Genomic DNA, 18,606 nt, shown 5'->3' on the forward strand with positions numbered 1-18,606 from the left:
GTGTGTGTGTGTGTGTGAGGGAGGGAGGGAGAGAGAGGGAGGGAGGGACCTATTAGATCAGGGGAGTGTAACCTAGTGCAGTGGTCTCCTCCAATAAATCACTCAACAGTTGGAATCCCTTGTTTAGATGAGGCATTTGCTCACCTGCAAGGAGAGAGCTAAGGTGATACCAGCCAGCATGGTGCCCATCAATGCGTAGCCTGCCCAGAGTAGCACCTTTCTTCCAAATCGTTCAATGATGAAGCTCTGAGGGATTTGGGGAGAGGAATGAGCACTTGGAAGATGCCCTTGCAGCTTGACCGATGACTAAGCTGAAGAAGCTTCTTGGATGAGAAGCAAAAAATCTTTAAAGAAAAACCAGAAAGTCCAGTTGCCTCTTGAAAGAGCACCTTTGGAACAGCCATGACCTGGATGACTGAGAATCTCCATAGACACTGAGAGCTTATAAATCAGAGACAAATTCCTTGTGTGTCCAATCACACTTGGCCAATAAAGAATTTTGTTCTGTTCTGGTCTGTTCTGTTCCGTTCCATTCTATTCCATTCTCTCCCCTGCCCTGCCCTGCCCTAATTTCAGTGATAGATCCCAACAGGATGCTCTGGGAACAAGATTATGGCCAGCATGGAGGGCAGTGCTGCTGCTTGAGAAACCCCTGAGATTGCCAGCCACCACACTTTACATATGTTACCTTTCTCCAAGGGCCAGCAGGAAGTAAGGTTATTCCACATTTATTTATTTAATAATTAAATATTTATTCCACTTTTATCATTTTTGTAAACAACTCAAGCGGATGAACATACCTAATGCTCTTTCCTTCTTCTATTTTCCCCACCACAACAACCCTGTTGGGCTGAGAGTGACTGGCCCAAAGTCACCCAGCTGGCTTTGTTGCCTAAGGCTGGACTAGAACTCATAGTCTCCTGGTTTCTAGGCAGCCCCTTAACCACAAAACCCACCAGTAGGATGGTGCTATCAATGCCTGGTTCAAGTTGTGGCCACAAAGCCACTCAGGCAGCCTCTAGCCATGGTCCTGTCCAGCCTTCTCTCCCTTTTGGAGGAAGGGCTGCCTGCTCTTGGGCAGCAACCGTCCCGGCCGCTTCCTGCTGCATCTCACCCCCCTCACTCACACAAAGGACGGTGGAAAAAAATTCACAGAGGCTCACTCCCAGGGCCAAGTAGGGGATCTGTTCAAGGTGGAACCCAGCCGTCTGGAGCACTTCAAAGGTGTAGGAGTAAATCTGAGGAGAAGGAGGAAGAGGAGAAACCAGGGAAGCCATCTGAGGACAGGACGAAGATGCTACGACTGCACAGGAGCAGTCCTGGAAGGGGAGGCTTTCAACAGAAGGGAGCGAGTTCAGAACATGGCATTCATCAAACCAGGCTTAGGAAGGAAGAGAAGGAAGAGCCAGTCCTGGCTTGGAAACACCCCCCACCCCCATGTCTGCTAGTAAGGGAGGTACATCAACTCCTAAGGGGAAAATAGGTCAAAGGAAATTGTAGGGTTTTCCTGCTTCTGTATCTCCAAGTAAAAGCCCCTTCCCCTCCACCCGGAAGCAATGGACCGGGGGCCTCACTCAACTGCCTGGATGCCACTCAGCTGTGTGGTCACTGCCAGGACAAGCAACATGTAGAGCTGCCAGCGCAGGGAAGGCTCCTTGACCACTTCCAGGAAGCTCTTGCTCTGGGCGATGTTCAGGGCTGCTTGCTCTTTCCGCAAATCATCCAGTTCTGCCCGATGAGGCTCTTCCCCCCAGAAGGTCTTCATTGCTGGGAATGAGAAAGAATGCATGGCAGGGACACGGGCATCCCTGCCACAGGACACAACTTCGGGTACAGCAGGTACACCTCCTCTAGCTCCCTGCCTGGCAGCAGAACCACCTGGCCCATTTCTTTGTGACACCAGCTTCACTTTGTGGCAGACCAGAAATGGCACAGCTATTACTTCTCTGGATGTAAAAGGTGGGGAACTCAGAGTGGGCAGGATTGCCTGTCTCTAACAGAAGAGAATAACAGAGTTGGAAGGGATCTTGGAGCTCTTCTAGTCCAACCCAATGCACAAGCAGGAGACCCCATACCATCCTGGACAAATAGCTGTCCAATCTTTTCTTAAAAATTCCAGTAATGGAGCATCCACCACTTCTGAAGGCAATCCATCGCAGAGAGACCCATGGTTGGAAAGGATCTCAGAATCACTTTGGTGCATGTCCTGCTTAGGCAGTTTGGATCTTAGCCTTTGTTTGAGGACCTTGAGATAGGGGAGGGCCCCCTTCCTGTGGCAGTCTGTTCCACTGGTTAGCACACAGTTAGGAAGTTGTTCCTGATGCCTGCTCTTGTATCTTCTTGCATGTGATTTGAATTGGTTCTGGCCTTCTCATCTGGGGCACCGGGGAAGAGTCTGCTCCATAGGAAAAACCCTCTGGCATTTATTAGTGATTTATCCAATTTATATTGTTGCCTATCTCAACTATATGACTCGGGGCAGCTCACAAACCATGAAAGCAACATTAAAGGATCCAAACAATACAGCAATTTAAGAACAATAAAAACTAAAACTATATAAAAACCATATACAAGAGATCCTCACTTAACAATGGTAATTGGAATGGACAGTTCCAAACTCAGCCCCATCTTGTTGCCTCCCTTTGACTTGACCCAATTTCTCATGGCTTTTCTAGCTGCCTTTTCAGAGGCTTTTTAATGGAAAGGAGGAAGTGGTGTCATCTGTTACCTTTCACACATCCTTCTTCGTCTCCTTTGTGCAAGAGCAAGTAAGGTGGTGACTCGGGGAAGAATGGTAGTGTGAGCAAGGGGACCAAGGCCGCAGTCCCACTGAAGGCCAGCAGCATTGGCCAGAGGGCCCCACTTCCCAAAAGCTCCCTGGGAAAGCAGACAGAAAACCTAGGTTGTTTCCAAAGGCTTATGGATAAGACACATCTCTGATTGTTGTCTTGTGCTCTCATGACCACAATCATTAATTATTTTATTATTTATTTATTATTTTATTCAATTTGTATACCGCCCTTCTCCTAGTGGACTCAGGGCGGTGCACAGCCAGAACTAAAACACATAACAATACAAAATTTAAAATTATTAAAAGAATTATATATTTTGGCCCAAATTTAAAACAATTCGAATTAAAACCCATTAACAGATTAAAAGCTAAACAACTAAAAAACTAAAAAAAAAGGGGGGGGGGTTCACGCCAGCTCTGCTTGATGGAAAAGAAAAGTTTTCAGGGCACAGTGAAAGACCCGGAGATCCGATATCCTTCTTATCTCCGGGGGCAAATCGTTCCAGAGGGCGGGAGCCCGACATTGCCTGGCTGATGGCACCCTGAGGAGTCCCTCTCTGTGGGAGCGTACTGGTCGGTGGGAGGCTATCGGCGGCAGAAGGCAGTCCCACAAATACCCAGTTCCTATGCCATGGAGTGCTTTAAAGGTGGTAACCAACACCTTGAAGCGCACCCGGAAGACCACTGGAAGCCAATGCAGCTCACGCAGGAGAGGTGTCACATGGGAGCGACCCCTCGCTCCCATAATCCCCCGCGCGGCCGCATTCTGCACCAGTTGGAGCCTCCGGGTACTCCTCAAGGGGAGCCCCATGTAGAGAGCATTGCAATAGTCCAGGCGGGAAGTGGTGAGTGCCTGAGTGACTGTGCGTAAGGAATCCCGATCCAGAAAGGGACGCAACTGGCGAATCAGGCGGACCTGATAAAAAGCCCCCCTGGCCACGGCCGTCATATGCTCTTCTAAAGACAGCAGTGCATCCAGGAGGACACCCAAGTTGCGAGCCCTATCCGTGGGGGCCAATAACTCGCCCCCAATAGCCAGCGATGGCACCAGTTGGCTATATCGGGACGCCAGAAGCCACAGCCACTCGGTCTTGGAAGAGTTGAGTCGGAGCCTGTTACTCCCCATCCAGATCCGCACGGCCTCCAGACACTGGGATATCACTTCAAGGGCATCGTTGGGATGGCCTGGGGTGGAGATGTACAGCTGCGTATCATCAGCGTACTGATGGAACTCCACCCCAAAGCCACAGATGATCTCACCCAGCGGCTTCACATAAATGTTGAACAGAAGGGGCGAGAGGACCGACCCCTGAGGCACCCCACAAACAAGGCGCCTCGGGGTTGACCTCTGCCCCCCTGCCAACACCGACTGCGACCGGTCGGAGAGATAGGAGGAGAACCACCGCAGAATGGTGCCCCCCACTCCCAACCCCTCCAACCAGCGCAGCAGGATACCATGGTCGATGGTATCAAAAGCTGCTGAGAGATCTAACAGGACAAGGACAGAGGAACAACCCCTATCCTGAGCCCTCCAGAGATCATCCACCAATGCGACCAATGCTGTTTCCATGCTGTGCCCAGGCCTGAAGCTGGACTGGAGCGGATCCAGATAGACAGCTTCATCCAGGTACCCAGGAAGCTGTCGCGCCACCACACTCTCAACAACATTCGCCAAGAAGGGAAGGTTGGAGACCAGATGATAGTTAGCCAAAACAGCCAGATCCAGAGCAGGCTTCTTGAGGAGGGGCCTCACCACCGCCTCTTTCAAGGCAGATGGCAAGACACCCTCACTCAAGGAAGCGTTGATAATCCCCTGGAGCCAGCCTCACGTAACCTCCCGGGAGGCCAGCACCAACCAGGAGGGACACTGGTCCAATAAACATGTGGTCGCGTTCAGCCGCCCCAGTATCCTGTCCATGTCCTCGGGAGCAACAGGGTCAAACTCCTCCCAAATGGCAGTCTCAAGACCGGCACCCATCATCCCATCTGTACCTACCCAGTCAGAGACCAAGCCTTCCCGAATCTGAGTGATTTTATTGTGCAGATACTGGACAAAATCCTCGGCACGACCCTGCAAGGGATCCTCCCGCGCTCCCAGATGGAGGAGGGAACGGGTCACCCTAAACAGGGCGGCCGGGCGATTATCTGCCGATGCGATAAGAGCGGAAAAATAGTTACATTTTGCCGCTTTTATCGCCACTAGGTAAGTCTTAATATGAGATCTTACCAGTGTTCGGTCGGATTCGGAGCGACTAGATCTCCAACTGCTCTCTAGGCGTCTTTTCTGGTGCTTCATTTCCCTCAGCTCCTCGGAAAACCAAGGAGCCAGGTAGACTCGGCAACAGGTCAGAGGTCGCACAGGCACGACTCGGTCCAAAGCGTCAGCGGCCGCCCTATCCCAGGCAGCCACCAGATCCTCAGCCGAGCCATGAGTCAGAGTCTCAGGAAATGGCCCAAGCTCCGTCTGGAACCTATCAGGATCCATCAGGCGCCTGGGACGGAACCATCTGGTCTGTTCCGCCTCCCTGCGGCGGGGTGTGGTGGTTAGAAAGTCAAGCCTAAGAAGGGAATGATGCGACCATGACAAGGGCTCAATCACTATCTCCCCTATCTCAAGATCATTCATCCACTGCCCAGAGACAAAAATCAGATCCAGAGTGTGTCCTCCCGTGTGCGTGGGTCCACAAATTAATTGGGTCAGGTCCATGGCCGTCATGGAAGCCATGAACTCCCGAGCCGCCTCAGACGCTTCGCTGACAGACGGCAGGTTAAAGTCCCCCATGACCATAAGCCTGGGGGTCTCCACCGCCACCTCGGCAATCACGTTGAGGAGCTCGGGCAGGGCCACCAACATGTGGCAGGGAGCCAGGTACGTAATCAGCAAGCCCATCTGCCTCCCTTGTCCCCACTTCACAAGGAGGGACTCACATCCGGCTATCTGAGGTACAGTGGCCTCCCTTGGGGCGAGACCTTCCTTTACTAGAACCGCCACCCCCCACCCCTCCCCTGGGACCTCGGCTGATGGAATGCATAGAAACCCGGAGGGCACATCTCAACGAGGGGGACCCCCCCCTCCTGGCCCAACCAGGTCTCTGTAATCCCTACCAGGTCCGCACCCCCCCCCACCCGAATCAGATCACAAATGAGGGGGGCTTTATTTACCACAGACCTGGCATTGCACAACATCAACCGAAGGCCCAGGGCCTGAGGATCTGAACAACCCGTGGTGCGAGACGAGCATTGAGGGCCGGAGCACGTAAACGCTCGCAGATAGCAAGTGCTGAAAAAGTGTCATGAAACCAGGGCATTGAGGAAAGTGTGACTGTACCTTAGTCCCATAACTTGACCGAGGACTTTTCCCAAACACCAAAACATGGAAGCAGTTGAAGTGGTAAATCCGCGGAGTTTTTTGGGGGAAACCTCCCCGAGGTACTGGGGATGAAGAAGGATACAAACACCTTGAATTGAAGGCAGAAAACAAATTAATGGGGTCACAAGAAGTGAAAGTCTGCTGCGCAATCAAAGTGAAGCAAGAATAGTTTGACTACAAAGAAGAGAAGCACAAAATAGGGAACTGTGGAAACTGGCTTGACCTTAGCGGGGTTGGATCTGCACATGCTGCATAGGGTGGGGCTCCTTCTTCTATCTTGGCTGCCCTGTTTAGGGTGTCCCACTCCCTCTTGAATCAGAGGGTGGGGGAGGACCTTTTGTGAGGGCGGGCCGAGGAGTTTAGACAATGTTGGCTGGTGATCCCCAGAAGTAGAGCTTTCTCTGTGGGGGGTCCCACCCTTTGGAATCAACTCCCCCTGGGGCTCCGGTTGGCCCCTGACCTTCGCACCTTCCGCCACGAATTAAGAACATGGCTGTTCAAATTGCCCAGCCTGGACTGATGGGGTTTGGATAATTTTAATATGTTTAATATGTGTTTAATATGTACTTTAATATGTTTTATCTGGTTTGATTTTAATTGTTGTGAGCCGCCCTGAGTCCTATGGAGATAGGACGGCATACAAATCAAATAAATAAATCAAATAAATAAATAAATAAATAAACCATCTCTTGGCTTCATGGTGGGACTCAGCATTGAGTCACTTGACTTGACTTGGCTAAGGATTGGTTGATGTGGCTTGGCTAGATTGAAACTTTGGGGACAGCAAAAGAGCGCCTTGCACAAAAGGGGGCAGCCCACAGCCAGAGCAACAATGCAATGCCCTTGGTGCCCTCTGGGGCTCCCACTGGAGGCTCTTCCTCTGTCCTTCTAAATTCCTTACAACTCAACCATTGCATGTTCACATCCAGTGCTCCCGCTCAGTCCTAATACACCTTGGCACCTGCTTGGGTCTTGGCCAACAGTTCGGAGAGATGGGTGCATACCTGTGCTGATGCCACACAGAAAACGTCCAACCAGAATGAGTTCGACAGACCTGGCCATTTTGCTGAAGCCCAGGAGGAATGCGCTGGCCACCATCAGCACACTGCTGCCCCAAAAGCACTTCTTCCTGTTCATGAAAAAGGGGGAGAGATGGCTCTGATGCTTGGAAGAGGATGAAGATTTCTGGCTCAAAGTGAGACCAGCCTGTTCATGGGAGGCTAGCAGCAACCATCTCTTCTTTTAGAAACAGAAGGGCCTGCCACTTCTCACCCCATTGCCATCAGGCAGGGTGTGGGGTGGGGATTTTGGGATTTGTGTGTGTGAGAGAACTAGAAAGATTGGCCAAGGGAACAACCTGGAGCAGCCTGGTTGGAATGGGCCTCCTAAGGCAGATAGGGACCCTGGTTTGAGCTACTGGAGCAGGAGATGTGTCCTCTCTGCACGTTGTACTACCTCTCAGACTAAAGTAACTCTGGAGCCTTTGGGGGTCAAAATGGCCCCTCTCCTGAGTGTGCCTCCCCCAGTTCAGGAAGTCGCCTGGACCTTCATGGTGGCAAAAGTGATTCTGAGGGCAGCATGGGAAGGCCTGGAATGGCGGGAATGTTGATTAAGTCCTCCCTGAGAGATGCTTCTCTGGGTCCTTCATTCCTCAGAGGAAGCGTCTTCCTAACATTCAGGAAGGTTTCTCTTTCCTGTCTTTGAAATTCAGGTCCTATACTTGAGAAGAAGAGAGAAGAAGAATCTTTTTTGTCTCTGGCTTTGAGATATAGGAAGAGGGCTAGCATACATATCTTCTCAGTTTCCTTATAGCTAAATACATCCAGTTCTTTGAACTGTCTTCATAGGAAGACAGGAAAAAAATCCCTGACCACTAACTACAACTACAATATGTACCTTCTTAACTGGTCAGGAAGGTAGGTAGGTAACTTGTATGATTTGGCATTACTGGCTTTAAAAAATGGCCTTACACAACTTCCAAAATATATTCAGCTTTTGCTAATACAAAAACTCTGATAAACTTCCAGTGATCTTCATCCCTATTGCTTCTATGGCACTAAGCTATGATCCCTCTCTGATTTTGGATCAAGCACCCATGGGATTCTCAACCACATATCTCCTCTTTTTCTCTATGCATCCTCCTCCTCCTTCTCCTCCTCCTCTTCCTCCTCCTCCTCCTCCTCCACCACCACCACCACCACCATCACCACCACCACCATACTCAAAGGGGCTTATAATAAATTATAACAATTAAACAACCAGCCAAGCAACCAATTAGAATTATTATTAGGGCAATTGAAAATGCCTGACTGTCCACCTGCTGCTGAAAGACTCCCAAGGACTTGACTATTGGCACATTTATTTATTTATTTATTTATTTATTTATTTATTAAATTTATATACCGCCCTATTCCTAAGGGACTCAGGGCGGTGAACAATAAAAATGAACGATAAAAATACATGTAATACAAACGTTAATAATAAAAAAAACCAATTAAAATATACTAAACATTCTGGTCCTAGATAATTCAAGACATCCCAGTTTAAAATAAAATCAAAAAGCAATATAAAGGGAAAGTTAGGCCAGGCCGGCCTGCTGAAACAGGAATGTTTTGAGGGCACGGCGGAAAGTGCGCAGATCCGGAATCTTCTGTATCTCTGGGGGGAGCTCATTCCAGATGGTGGGTGCCCCCACAGAAAAGGCTCTCCCCCTGGGGGCCGCCAGTCGACATTGTTTGGCTGACGGCACCCTGAGAAGCCCCTCTCTATGGGAGCGTACTGGGCGGTGAGAGGCTATTGGTGGCAGAAGGCGGTCTCGTAAGTACCCCGGTCCTAAGCCATGGAGTGCTCTAAAGGTGGTAACTAAGACCTTGAAGCGCACCCGGAAGACCACAGGAAGCCAGTGCAGCTCGCGCAGGAGGGGAGCCACATGGGAGCGCCATGCTGCTCCCATAACTACCCGCGCGGCCGCATTCTGGACCAGCTGGAGCCTCCGGGTGCTCTTCAAGGGGAGCCCCATGTAGAGAGCATTACAGTAGTCCAGGCGTGAAGTGACGAGGGCATGAGTGACCGTTTTTAACGAGTCCCGATCCAGAAAGGGACGCAACTGGCGAATCAGGCGAGCCTGATAAAAAGACCTCCCGGCCACAGCTGTCAAGTGTTCTTCTAAAGACAGCCGTGAGTCCAAGAGGACGCCTAAGTTGCGAACCCTCTCCGTGGGGGGCAATGACTCATCCCCAATAGTCAGTGATGGCACCAATTGACTATATCGGGACGTCGGAAACCACAGCCACTCGGTCTTGGATGGGTTGAGCCTGAGTCTGTTCCTCCCCATCCAGATCTGTACAGCCTCCAGGCACTGGGACATCACTTTAAGGGCATCATTGGGGTGGTCCGGGGTGGAGATGTATAGCTGAGTATCATCAGCATACTGATGATACTTCACCCCAAAACCACGGATGATCTCACCCAGCGGCTTCACATAAATGTTGAACAGAAGGGGTGAGAGAACCGACCCCTGTGGCACCCCACATACAAGGGGCCTCGGGGTCGACCTCTGCCCCCCTGTCAACACAGACTGCGACCGATCAGATAGAAAGGAGGAGAACCACCGCAACACGGTGCCTCCCACCCCTAACTCTTCCAACCGGTGCAGCATGATACCATGGTCGATGGTATCAAAAGCTGCTGAGAGGTCTAATAGGACCAGGATAGAGGAGCAACCCCTGTCCCAGGCCCTCCAGAGATCATCTACCAATGCGACCAATGCCGTTTCCGTGCTGTATCCAGGCCTGAAGCCCGACTGGAACGGATCTAGATAAACCGATTCATCCAAGTACTGAGGAAGCTGTCGCGCTACCACACTCTCAACAACCTTCGCAATGAAGCGAAGGTTGGAGACTGGACGGTAATTAGCCAACACTGCTGGGTCCAGAGAAGGCTTCTTGAGGAGAGGCCTCACCACCGCCTCTTTCAAGGCAGCGGGGAAGGCACCCTCTCTCAAGGAAGCATTTATAATCCCCTGGAGCCAGCCTCGTGTAACCTCCCAAGAGGCCAGCACCAGCCAGGAGGGACACGGGTCCAATAAACATGTGGCCGCGCTTAGTCTGCCCAGTATCTTTTTTTTTTTTTTTTTTTTTATTGAAAAGGTTTTCAAATACAAATTTTTCCCCCTTTTTCCCCCCCCTCCCCCCCTCCCTAACCCCCCCTCCCCACCCTTCCCCCCCTGTGACTTCTTCGTAACAAAAAAAAACCCTAATTCATAACAGATTACTTACTCCCTCCTCAAAATACTGACCTTTACTTACTAAAAGTATTATAAATCCCCCTTTATCCATACATTTCAGAAAAGAAGAAGAGAAAAAAAAAAACAAAAAAAAACAAACACATTATACTATAACTATTATAAAATAACTCTAATTTAGCATAATAGTGTTTTATATCTATGCATTATTGCAACAATTCAAAACCACCTTCCACTTTAAAACTATACAATAAGTCCTACTTTAATAACATTTCAACCTCCCGAGAGGCCAGCACCAGCCAGGAGGGACACGGGTCCAATAAACATGTGGCCGCGCTTAGTCTGCCCAGTATCTTGTCCACGTTTTCCAGAGTCACAGAATCAAACTCTTCCCAGATAATATTCTCAAGACTTGCCTCCATCCTCCCTCCCGAATCTACCCAGTCAGAGTCCAAATTTTCCCGAATCTGAGCGATTTTGTCATACAAATATTGTACAAAGTCCTCGGCTCTACCCTCCAAGGGGTCCTTCCACGCTTCCTGGTGGAGCAGGGAGCGGGTCACCCTAAACAGGGCGGCCGGACAATTATCTGATGACGCAATAAGAGCGGAAAAATAGTTACACTTTGCCGCTTTTATTGCCACCAGGTAGGTCTTAATATGAGACCTTACCAGTGTTCGGTCAGATTCAGAACAGCTGGCCCTCCAACTGCTCTCCAGGCGTCTTTTCCGGCGTTTCATCTCTCTCAGCTCCTCGGTGAACCAGGGAGCCAGGTGAGATCGACGCCGGGTCAGAGGCCGCAAAGGCACGACCCGGTCCAAAGCTCCAGCGGCCGCCCTATCCCAGACAGCCACTAGGTCTTCAGTCGAGCCGTGTGCCAGAGCCTCAGGAAATGGCCCAAGCTCCGTCTGGAACCTATCCGGGTCCATCAGGCGCCTGGGGCGGAACCACCTCATCGGTTCCGCCTCCCTGCGGCGGGGTGTGGCGGTTCGAAGGTCAAAGCGAAGGAGGGAGTGATCTGACCATGACAAGGGCTCGATCGCTATATCCCCTATCTCGAGACCACTCAGCCAGGAGTGCTAGGAGTTCTGTTATTGAATACATCGGAGGTGAGATAGAATTGGAGGCGATGAAAGGCCATTTTCTTCTTAAGGTGTTAAAGATGGTTTAAAACAGATGGTTAAGACAAAAAGGGTAAAGTAGATAATTGTACAAGGAAGCTAATATAATAGAACATCGGAATACCATCTCCCTCTTACAATGATGGGAAAGTCTTGAATTATAATTATTATTACATTATTCTTGAATGCTTTCAAGACCACCTTGATGAAGCAAGTATTCAACGGGGACCTACTTTCCATATTTGGCGGCCAGGCATCCACTGCTCATGGAGCCCAGGAGACCTCCCAAGCCAAAGATGGATACCACCGAAGACCACAATAAGGTGAGCGTTGAAGGACGGACTGAATGTCCAAACCTCTCCAACCACGTCTCATTGATGAACTCTTTGATGTGCTGGAAAAGAGGGATGTGGTTAGGCAGAGATAGTTTTCTCATCACTGATGGTAAAAACCAACAGATTGCTCAGTTATGGTTCGTAAGAAGGAAAGGGCAGGAGACACCTAAAGAAGACACAGCCCAGGCAGGCGCTGCCTGTAATGATACCATGATAGCCACCAGTCAGCTGGGCCACCAGGCTCAGTAAATGAGAACCTGCCAGATTTTGGAACCAGACAGGCATTTTTCTTGGCTGTTTTCATTTCAATGGAAGGATGATGCAGGTAATACTCCACTTACAACTACAATTGAGCCCAAAATTTCTGTTGCTAAGCAAGGCAGCTGAGTAAGTTTTGTGACTTTTTTGCCACAATTGTTAAGCAAATCAGTGCAGTTGCTAAATGAATCATATGGTCTTTAAGGAAATATGGCTTCCCCCATTGATTTTGCTTGTTAGAAGTCAGCTGGGAAGGCTACAAATGATGGTTTTGTGACCCTGGGTCAGTGCAGCAGTCATAGATACTTGCCAGTTGCTGAATGCATGAATTATGATCCTGTGACCATGAGGATGCAGCAACAGTCGTAAGTGTGAAAACCAGTCATGTTTTTAAAGTGCTGCTGTAACTTCAAACCATCACTAAACAAACAGATGTAAGTCAAGGACTACCTGTGTTCTGGCTGTAGAAGGTCTCTAAAGAGCCTTTGCTGGTGCCATTCTGTGCACATTACATGGCAAGGGAGACAGAGGCTTCTGAAAAGATTGGAAAGGGCCAGAAGGGAAGTGGCATTGCCTGTGGGAGAGAACCACAATTTTCTTTGGGAGCTGGGGAATATTTAAAGATGGGAAGGGGGAGCCTCAAAGGGGTGTTTCCAAAGAATCCCTTAAAGATCTGGAGGGAAACATGGTGGGGGGCTTGGGGTGTTCTTGAGGCTGGAAACTGGAGATGGCTGCCTCCCAGAGGCCTGCCAGTCCCAGCTGTTTGAAGCAGAAGAAAGCAATAACAAAACTATTCTACTACCAAACAAAACTCAGACGTAGAGATTGACATGATGCCTTGCAGCATGCCAGGTTCCCAATTCTTTTAATTCCACTTTTAATATAAAAAGTGTAAATAGGAATGTAGGACTGGATCCTGGAGGCCCACAAAGATGTCCTTTGGTATACTGGCCCTGCAGAGCACCATCTGGGGCAGTGGTCACCATCTGGTGATCCATGGACCACTGGTGTTCTGTGAGAAATTTTTGGTGGTCCGCAGAAAAATTATTTGCATTTTTTATATTGCACTAAATCAGGACTCTTCAAACTGCGGCCCCTAGGCCTGATACGTGCAATGAACGTTTGTGTTGCTGCAGCGTCTCCCCCTTTGGGGCCTTTTTGTGCCAGTCAGAGTGGGGCAGAAAGTCCAGCTCGGGGTCTGCTTTGGCCTCCTGCTGCGGGGCTTTGGGCAAAGGCTGGAAGGAAGTGCCACTGGTGGCGAACAGCCAGAGCGCCTTGTTCCAGTGGGACTGCATCATGGCCTGGAACTGGCTGACCATCTCAGCCCACTGAGCCTGCAGGCGCCGGTACCTGGCCTTGCACTCCCACAGGTCTTCCCTCTGCTTGGAAAGCCTATGCTTGTAGTTCTCAGTGAGGTGCTTCTGCTGGGCCTCCTTCTCGGTCAGATCCAATTTGAACTGAGTTGTTTTGCCAACTTTTTCTCGTGGTGGTTGCTTAACTCCAACAACTACTTCCTGCTGGGGCCCTAAGGAGGCTGGGCTGGCAGGGGAAGTGTGGCTGGGAGGGGAGGGGCGAGTAGAGGCCATTGAGATGCCCCTCAACATGAGTGACATCAAGTTGACCATGTCACATGACCACATAGCCACGCCCACCCAGCCAGTCATTAGGCAGATCATATTAGTGATCCGTGGGATTTAAAATTATGAATTTAGTGGTCCCTGAGGTCTGAAAGTTTGGTGACCCCTGATCTGGGGGACTCCAGCAGCAGCCAGTGTCTGAAGTCCTCAGCCAGCACTCAGTCTTGTGATTGTGTGGAATACATCCCTTGCATCCCAATAAAGGAGAATATTTGTAGCTCAGGGTTGAAATGAGGGGCCCATGATGCTCTTCGAGCTTAGTTGTATTCTTGCAGACATTTCTTGCAGACATTGGAAAAGATAATAAAAAAACAGATCTGCCAGCATCTAGAAATGAGTAAAGTAATAACTAGCAATCAGCACAGGTTTGTTAAAAACAGATCATGCCAAACCAATCTTATTTCATTCTTCAACATAGTGACTAAATTAGTAGACCAGTGAAATACTGTGGACATAATAGACTTCAGCAAGGCATTTGACAAAGTAGACCACAATCTACTTCTTCGTAAGCTAGAAAAAACTGGGATAGATAGAATCACCACCAGATGGATTTGTAACTGGCTGACAAATCATACCCAATGAGTAGTCCTTAATGGGCCTACATTCTAATGGAGGGATATAAGCAATGGGGTACCACAAGGTTCCATCTTAGGCCCAGTACTCTTCAATATCTTCATAAATGACTTAGATGAGGAAATAGAAGGGGAACTTGCCAAATTTTCAGATGATACTAAGCTGGCAGGAATAGCTAACACCCTAGATGATAGGCTCAAGATCCAGATGGATCTTGACAGACTTGAACACTGGGCCCTATCAAACAAAATGAAATTCAATGTGGAGAAAAGTAAAGTCTTATACTTAGGCAAGAAAAACCAAAAGTACACATATAGACTGGGTGAAACCAAGCACTCATAGCAGTGACAGTGAGAGGGATCTTGGAGTCTTAGTGGACAACCAATTAATTATGAGTGAACAGTGTGTGATGATCGCCAAAAAAGCCAATGCAATCCTAAATTGCATTAACAGAGGCAACAGAGGCAATCAAGATCAAGTGAAATACTAATACCACTCTATAAAGCCTTAGTAAGACCACACAGGATAGCATCCTGCATCCAGTTTTGGTCACTACACTATAAAAAAGATGTTGAGACTCTAGAAAGAGTGCAGAGGAGAGCAACCAGGATGATTAGGGAACTGGAGGCTAAATCATACAACGAACGGTTGCAAGTACTCGGTATGGCTAGTCTAGTGAAGAGAAGGACCAGGGGAGACATGATAGCAGGGTTCCAATATTTGAGGGGCTGTCACAGTGAGGAAGGGTTCAAGCTATTTTCCAAGGTACCCAAAGGCCAGACAAGGAATAATGGATGGAAACTGATCAAGGACAGATTCAACCTAGAAATAAGGAGAAATTTTCTGACAGTGAGAACAATCCACCAATGGAACAGAAGTTGCCTTCAGAAGTTGTGGTTGCTTCATCACTTGAGGCTTTCAAGAAGAGACTGGACTGCCATTTGTCAGAAATGGTGTAGGGTCTCCTGCTTGGGCAGGTGATTGGACTAGATGACTTACAAAGCCCCTTCCAACTCTGTTAATCTTATCTAAACATTTCATTTTGATGTTATCTAGTTTGAGTAATGAAATGTCTGCAAGAAAACAACCCAGCTCAGAGAGACCAAGGACCCCGCAGAAATGTCCTTCTACATGGCCACTGTTTCTGCCACTCCACCCTGCAGAGCAGGAAGAGGATTCCCCACAGTCCTTTCCTCTTCTGTCAACGATGCTGAACCACAAGGGGCATCTTTCTTTTGTGCCTCGGGGTGATGAGTTCAAGGTAGGTTCTGCAGAGCTGTGACCAGTAGATCCTTCATGCAGATCCTGCCTGGGAGGAGGACTGCGAACGACTCAGGTTAGAATTAGGAAAGTTTGTTAAACAAATTGCTGACACAGATAGTTGCAGCTACAATGAGGATAACAAATGATGGGACACTATTGTCTAGCAAGTTAGAAGGACATGCTAGAAAGATGTTTTTTAAGAGTTAAGACATGTAGATATTTAAACTTTGGTAACCTGTGGCTTATTGTAGTAGTAAAAGACACATTTCTTTTGATAAGAAAGCTTATTAACATAAACATGCAATGTGTGAAGAAAGAGAGTAAAGTGGAAGAATCCAATCAAGAGGAACATGTGTCAAGGAACCAATGTGTGATTCTTAGGATGTTAACTTAATCATAACTGTACATACAATTTGTGCTTGTGCATTTTTTGAGGTCTTGGCTTCTTTAGCTGCTGAGACCCTTTTGTCACAAAAGAAGCTGAAAATGCCATTCCTCGTGTCTGGTGGTCTTTGTTGGCTTTGGCGCCAGGTTAGGACTCATTTTGGGTACAACAATTGCTTACCATAGATGCATAAGTGATCATAGATCCTTGGAAGCCAACCTGCAGTGATCCTCCGATTCCCAGAATAACCACCATTAAGAGGAGTCTCTGATATTGAATCTGGGAGAAAGAGAAACAACACTGGTTTTTTTTCTAAACCAAAAACTTGGTTTCTATTTCTATCCTTTTTAGAGAATGCCAAAAAGGGGAGGATAAGAATGTCCCTTATCTAACCAGGACTGCTGGTTAGAGAAAACTGGCTGGTGTAAGAAATTGCTTTCAACCCAATTGAGGTGAGCTGAATGACATTATTTTCCAAAGCAATCGTGTTAAATGCATTCTCTTCCAAAATGTTGGGTGTGTGTGTGTGTGTGTCAACAACTGGCCCTGCTCTGCATCTCCCCCCCCCACATTTTTGCTTGGGAGTGCAGGAACTGGCTGATGTCATTGTGCCTCCCTACGGAAAGACCCTGCCTGAGTCGCAGATGGCTCACCTCTCCTGGCCTTTGGGAAAGTGGGGAAGACCTTCTCTTTCACCAAGTGGGGCAGGGGGTGTCAAATGCTGCATACCTGGGGCTCTGGCTGGGGGGGTGATATGATATGTGGTTTGGTTTTTTAATGATTTCATAGATTGGATCTGTTTTTAGTTTGTTTACCAGATAGATGGGCAGCATAGAAATTTGATGAACATATAAATACATAGAAATAAAGTATCATACAAGGACATAAAAATCAATCATAAATGACGGGTCTATAGCAACAAACCCACCCACCCCATCTATGCACCTGACAGAATCTCTCCAAAGGAAGGGCCAGCCTCTAAGTTAAAGGCAAGGCGTATGCTGAGGGGCTTCTGCTGGTCAGGCCAGAGGTCGGGGTGAGGGGCAGTGGACAGCACTGGGGGGAAGGTGTTTGCATCTTCATCCCACAGTGCTGCCTGCCCTAGGGGGTGCCCAAGCATAGACTGCCCTTGGGGGTGTCAGCTTAGACTGTCCACATTCAGCCCCCTCTCCTTGCCTGAATCTTTAAATGCCATGCACTTATGTAGCTTTTAAACCTTTTAGTTCAAAATAATCTTTCCTCTTACTCCCCTTTGTGTTAATTTCCTTTGACTGGCCCCTATAAAACTATCACCCAGAGCCTAGAAGAGGGACAACACCATTTAAAAACAAATTTCACCCTTCCACACCCACACAATGAGAACAATGCTGGAGGATCCTCCTCAGGCCAATGTCCCTGGCAACACTCACTGTTCCCTTCCCTGAGATGCAACCCTGTGGGAGGCGGGGCGTCCCAAGGGTTGGGGGAGAAGGAAACTCCTCTCAGGATTGCCAGTAGTGATTATTGATCTGGAACCACCAAAAAGAGCTTTCCCAGCTGGGGAGGGGGCTAAGCAGTTAAGTACTTAGGAGAACCGGTTGTTAAAAGAAATCTCCTTTTGTTTTTTCCCACTTTACAGGATTAGCCCTGTAAGGAATTAAAACATTCGGTATTGTTTCCTAGCCTAATCTTTATTGCCCTGCTTACAGAAACTGCCTCTCTGGCAGTATGCCTAGACTTACTGTCACTTCCGGTTCCGGAGGGGTTTTTTTTTGCTTGACTTTCTTAAAGGGGAAGGGTTGTTTTAAGCTTTTTACACCGCTGTTGGGAGGAAATACCCCCCTGTTGGAGTTCTTCCAGTCAGGGTGCAGTGATCAGCACTTTGAAGAAATAATTGAATAACGAAGCAGAAGCTTTTAATGACAAGGAACCAAGATGAGTGACATTCAGCAAGGCTTCCTGGCTAGCTAGAAAGATTGACATTCAAACGGGAGTTGACATACCCTTTCTGACTTTTGGTCCAAAACTGGGTTTTGGTGAAGTTTAATCCTGTGTTTAGTGATGGGATAATTTTCCCTATTCAGCTTTGTTTGGAAGGAAAAATGTTAATCTCTGTTCCTGAAAAGAAGCAGCTTTGGAAATCTGACTAGTTCTGTGTCTATTTGTTCTGGTAATTGGTTTAACAAGCAACAGATACTCTGTTTGCTCCTTTGCTTCATTCTGGAGAGCTAAAATGACCTCTCTGCTAAAGGGTTTCACTTTATGAGCAAGAGTTGGCTGCTGATAGTTATCATTGCATTTTAACTATTTTAATTCCTCAAGGTGCTCTGGCACCCTCCCTGATTTGTAACTCCAGTTTGCAGGTATTTCTAATCAAATGATTGGCATTTAGGGCAGCTTTTTGCAAACAAAGAAGCTTTTTGTATTTTTGTACAGGTAATCCTTGATTTACAATAGTTACAATGGCACTGGAAAAAGTGACTAATGACCGTTTTTCACACTTATGACCATTGCAGCAAACTGTCATTAGGGCAAAGAAGTGATGCCACATGACCACCTGGCCACGCCCACCCAGTCACATGAAGCACCGCAGTTGTGAAATGAGTGACACGGTTGTTAAGAATGCTGCAACAGGCATAAATGATGACCAG

The 18,606-nt window shown here is 48.2% G+C and overlaps 1 protein-coding gene across 2 annotated transcripts in view; it reads right to left on the reverse strand.

The window, feature by feature from the left end:
* LOC117677949 (solute carrier family 2, facilitated glucose transporter member 11-like) overlaps positions 1–18,606 on the reverse strand; it is a 50,177-nt gene that overhangs the window by 1,785 nt on the left and 29,786 nt on the right. The window contains exons 1-9 of one of the 2 annotated variants that reach the window (XM_060683745.2): positions 17,386–17,572; positions 16,157–16,255; positions 11,759–11,919; positions 7,166–7,290; positions 6,120–6,249; positions 2,729–2,877; positions 1,580–1,767; positions 1,128–1,238; positions 145–246 (exon numbers count right to left, since the gene is read on the reverse strand). In XM_060683745.2, coding sequence (XP_060539728.1) covers positions 145–246; positions 1,128–1,238; positions 1,580–1,767; positions 2,729–2,877; positions 6,120–6,249; positions 7,166–7,290; positions 11,759–11,919; positions 16,157–16,231 — 1,041 coding nt within the window. In that variant the 5' untranslated portion in view covers positions 16,232–16,255; positions 17,386–17,572. Of the gene's footprint in view, positions 1–144; positions 247–1,127; positions 1,239–1,579; positions 1,768–2,728; positions 2,878–6,119; positions 6,250–7,165; positions 7,291–11,758; positions 11,920–16,156; positions 16,256–17,385; positions 17,573–18,606 lie in introns of those variants that run through there. The other variant, XM_034438573.3, reaches the window with a different exon arrangement.

This window comes from Pantherophis guttatus, chromosome 17 (genome assembly GCF_059756535.1).
Source record: "Pantherophis guttatus breed Tessera chromosome 17, ASM5975653v1, whole genome shotgun sequence".
Classification (NCBI taxonomy): domain Eukaryota; kingdom Metazoa; phylum Chordata; class Lepidosauria; order Squamata; family Colubridae; genus Pantherophis; species Pantherophis guttatus.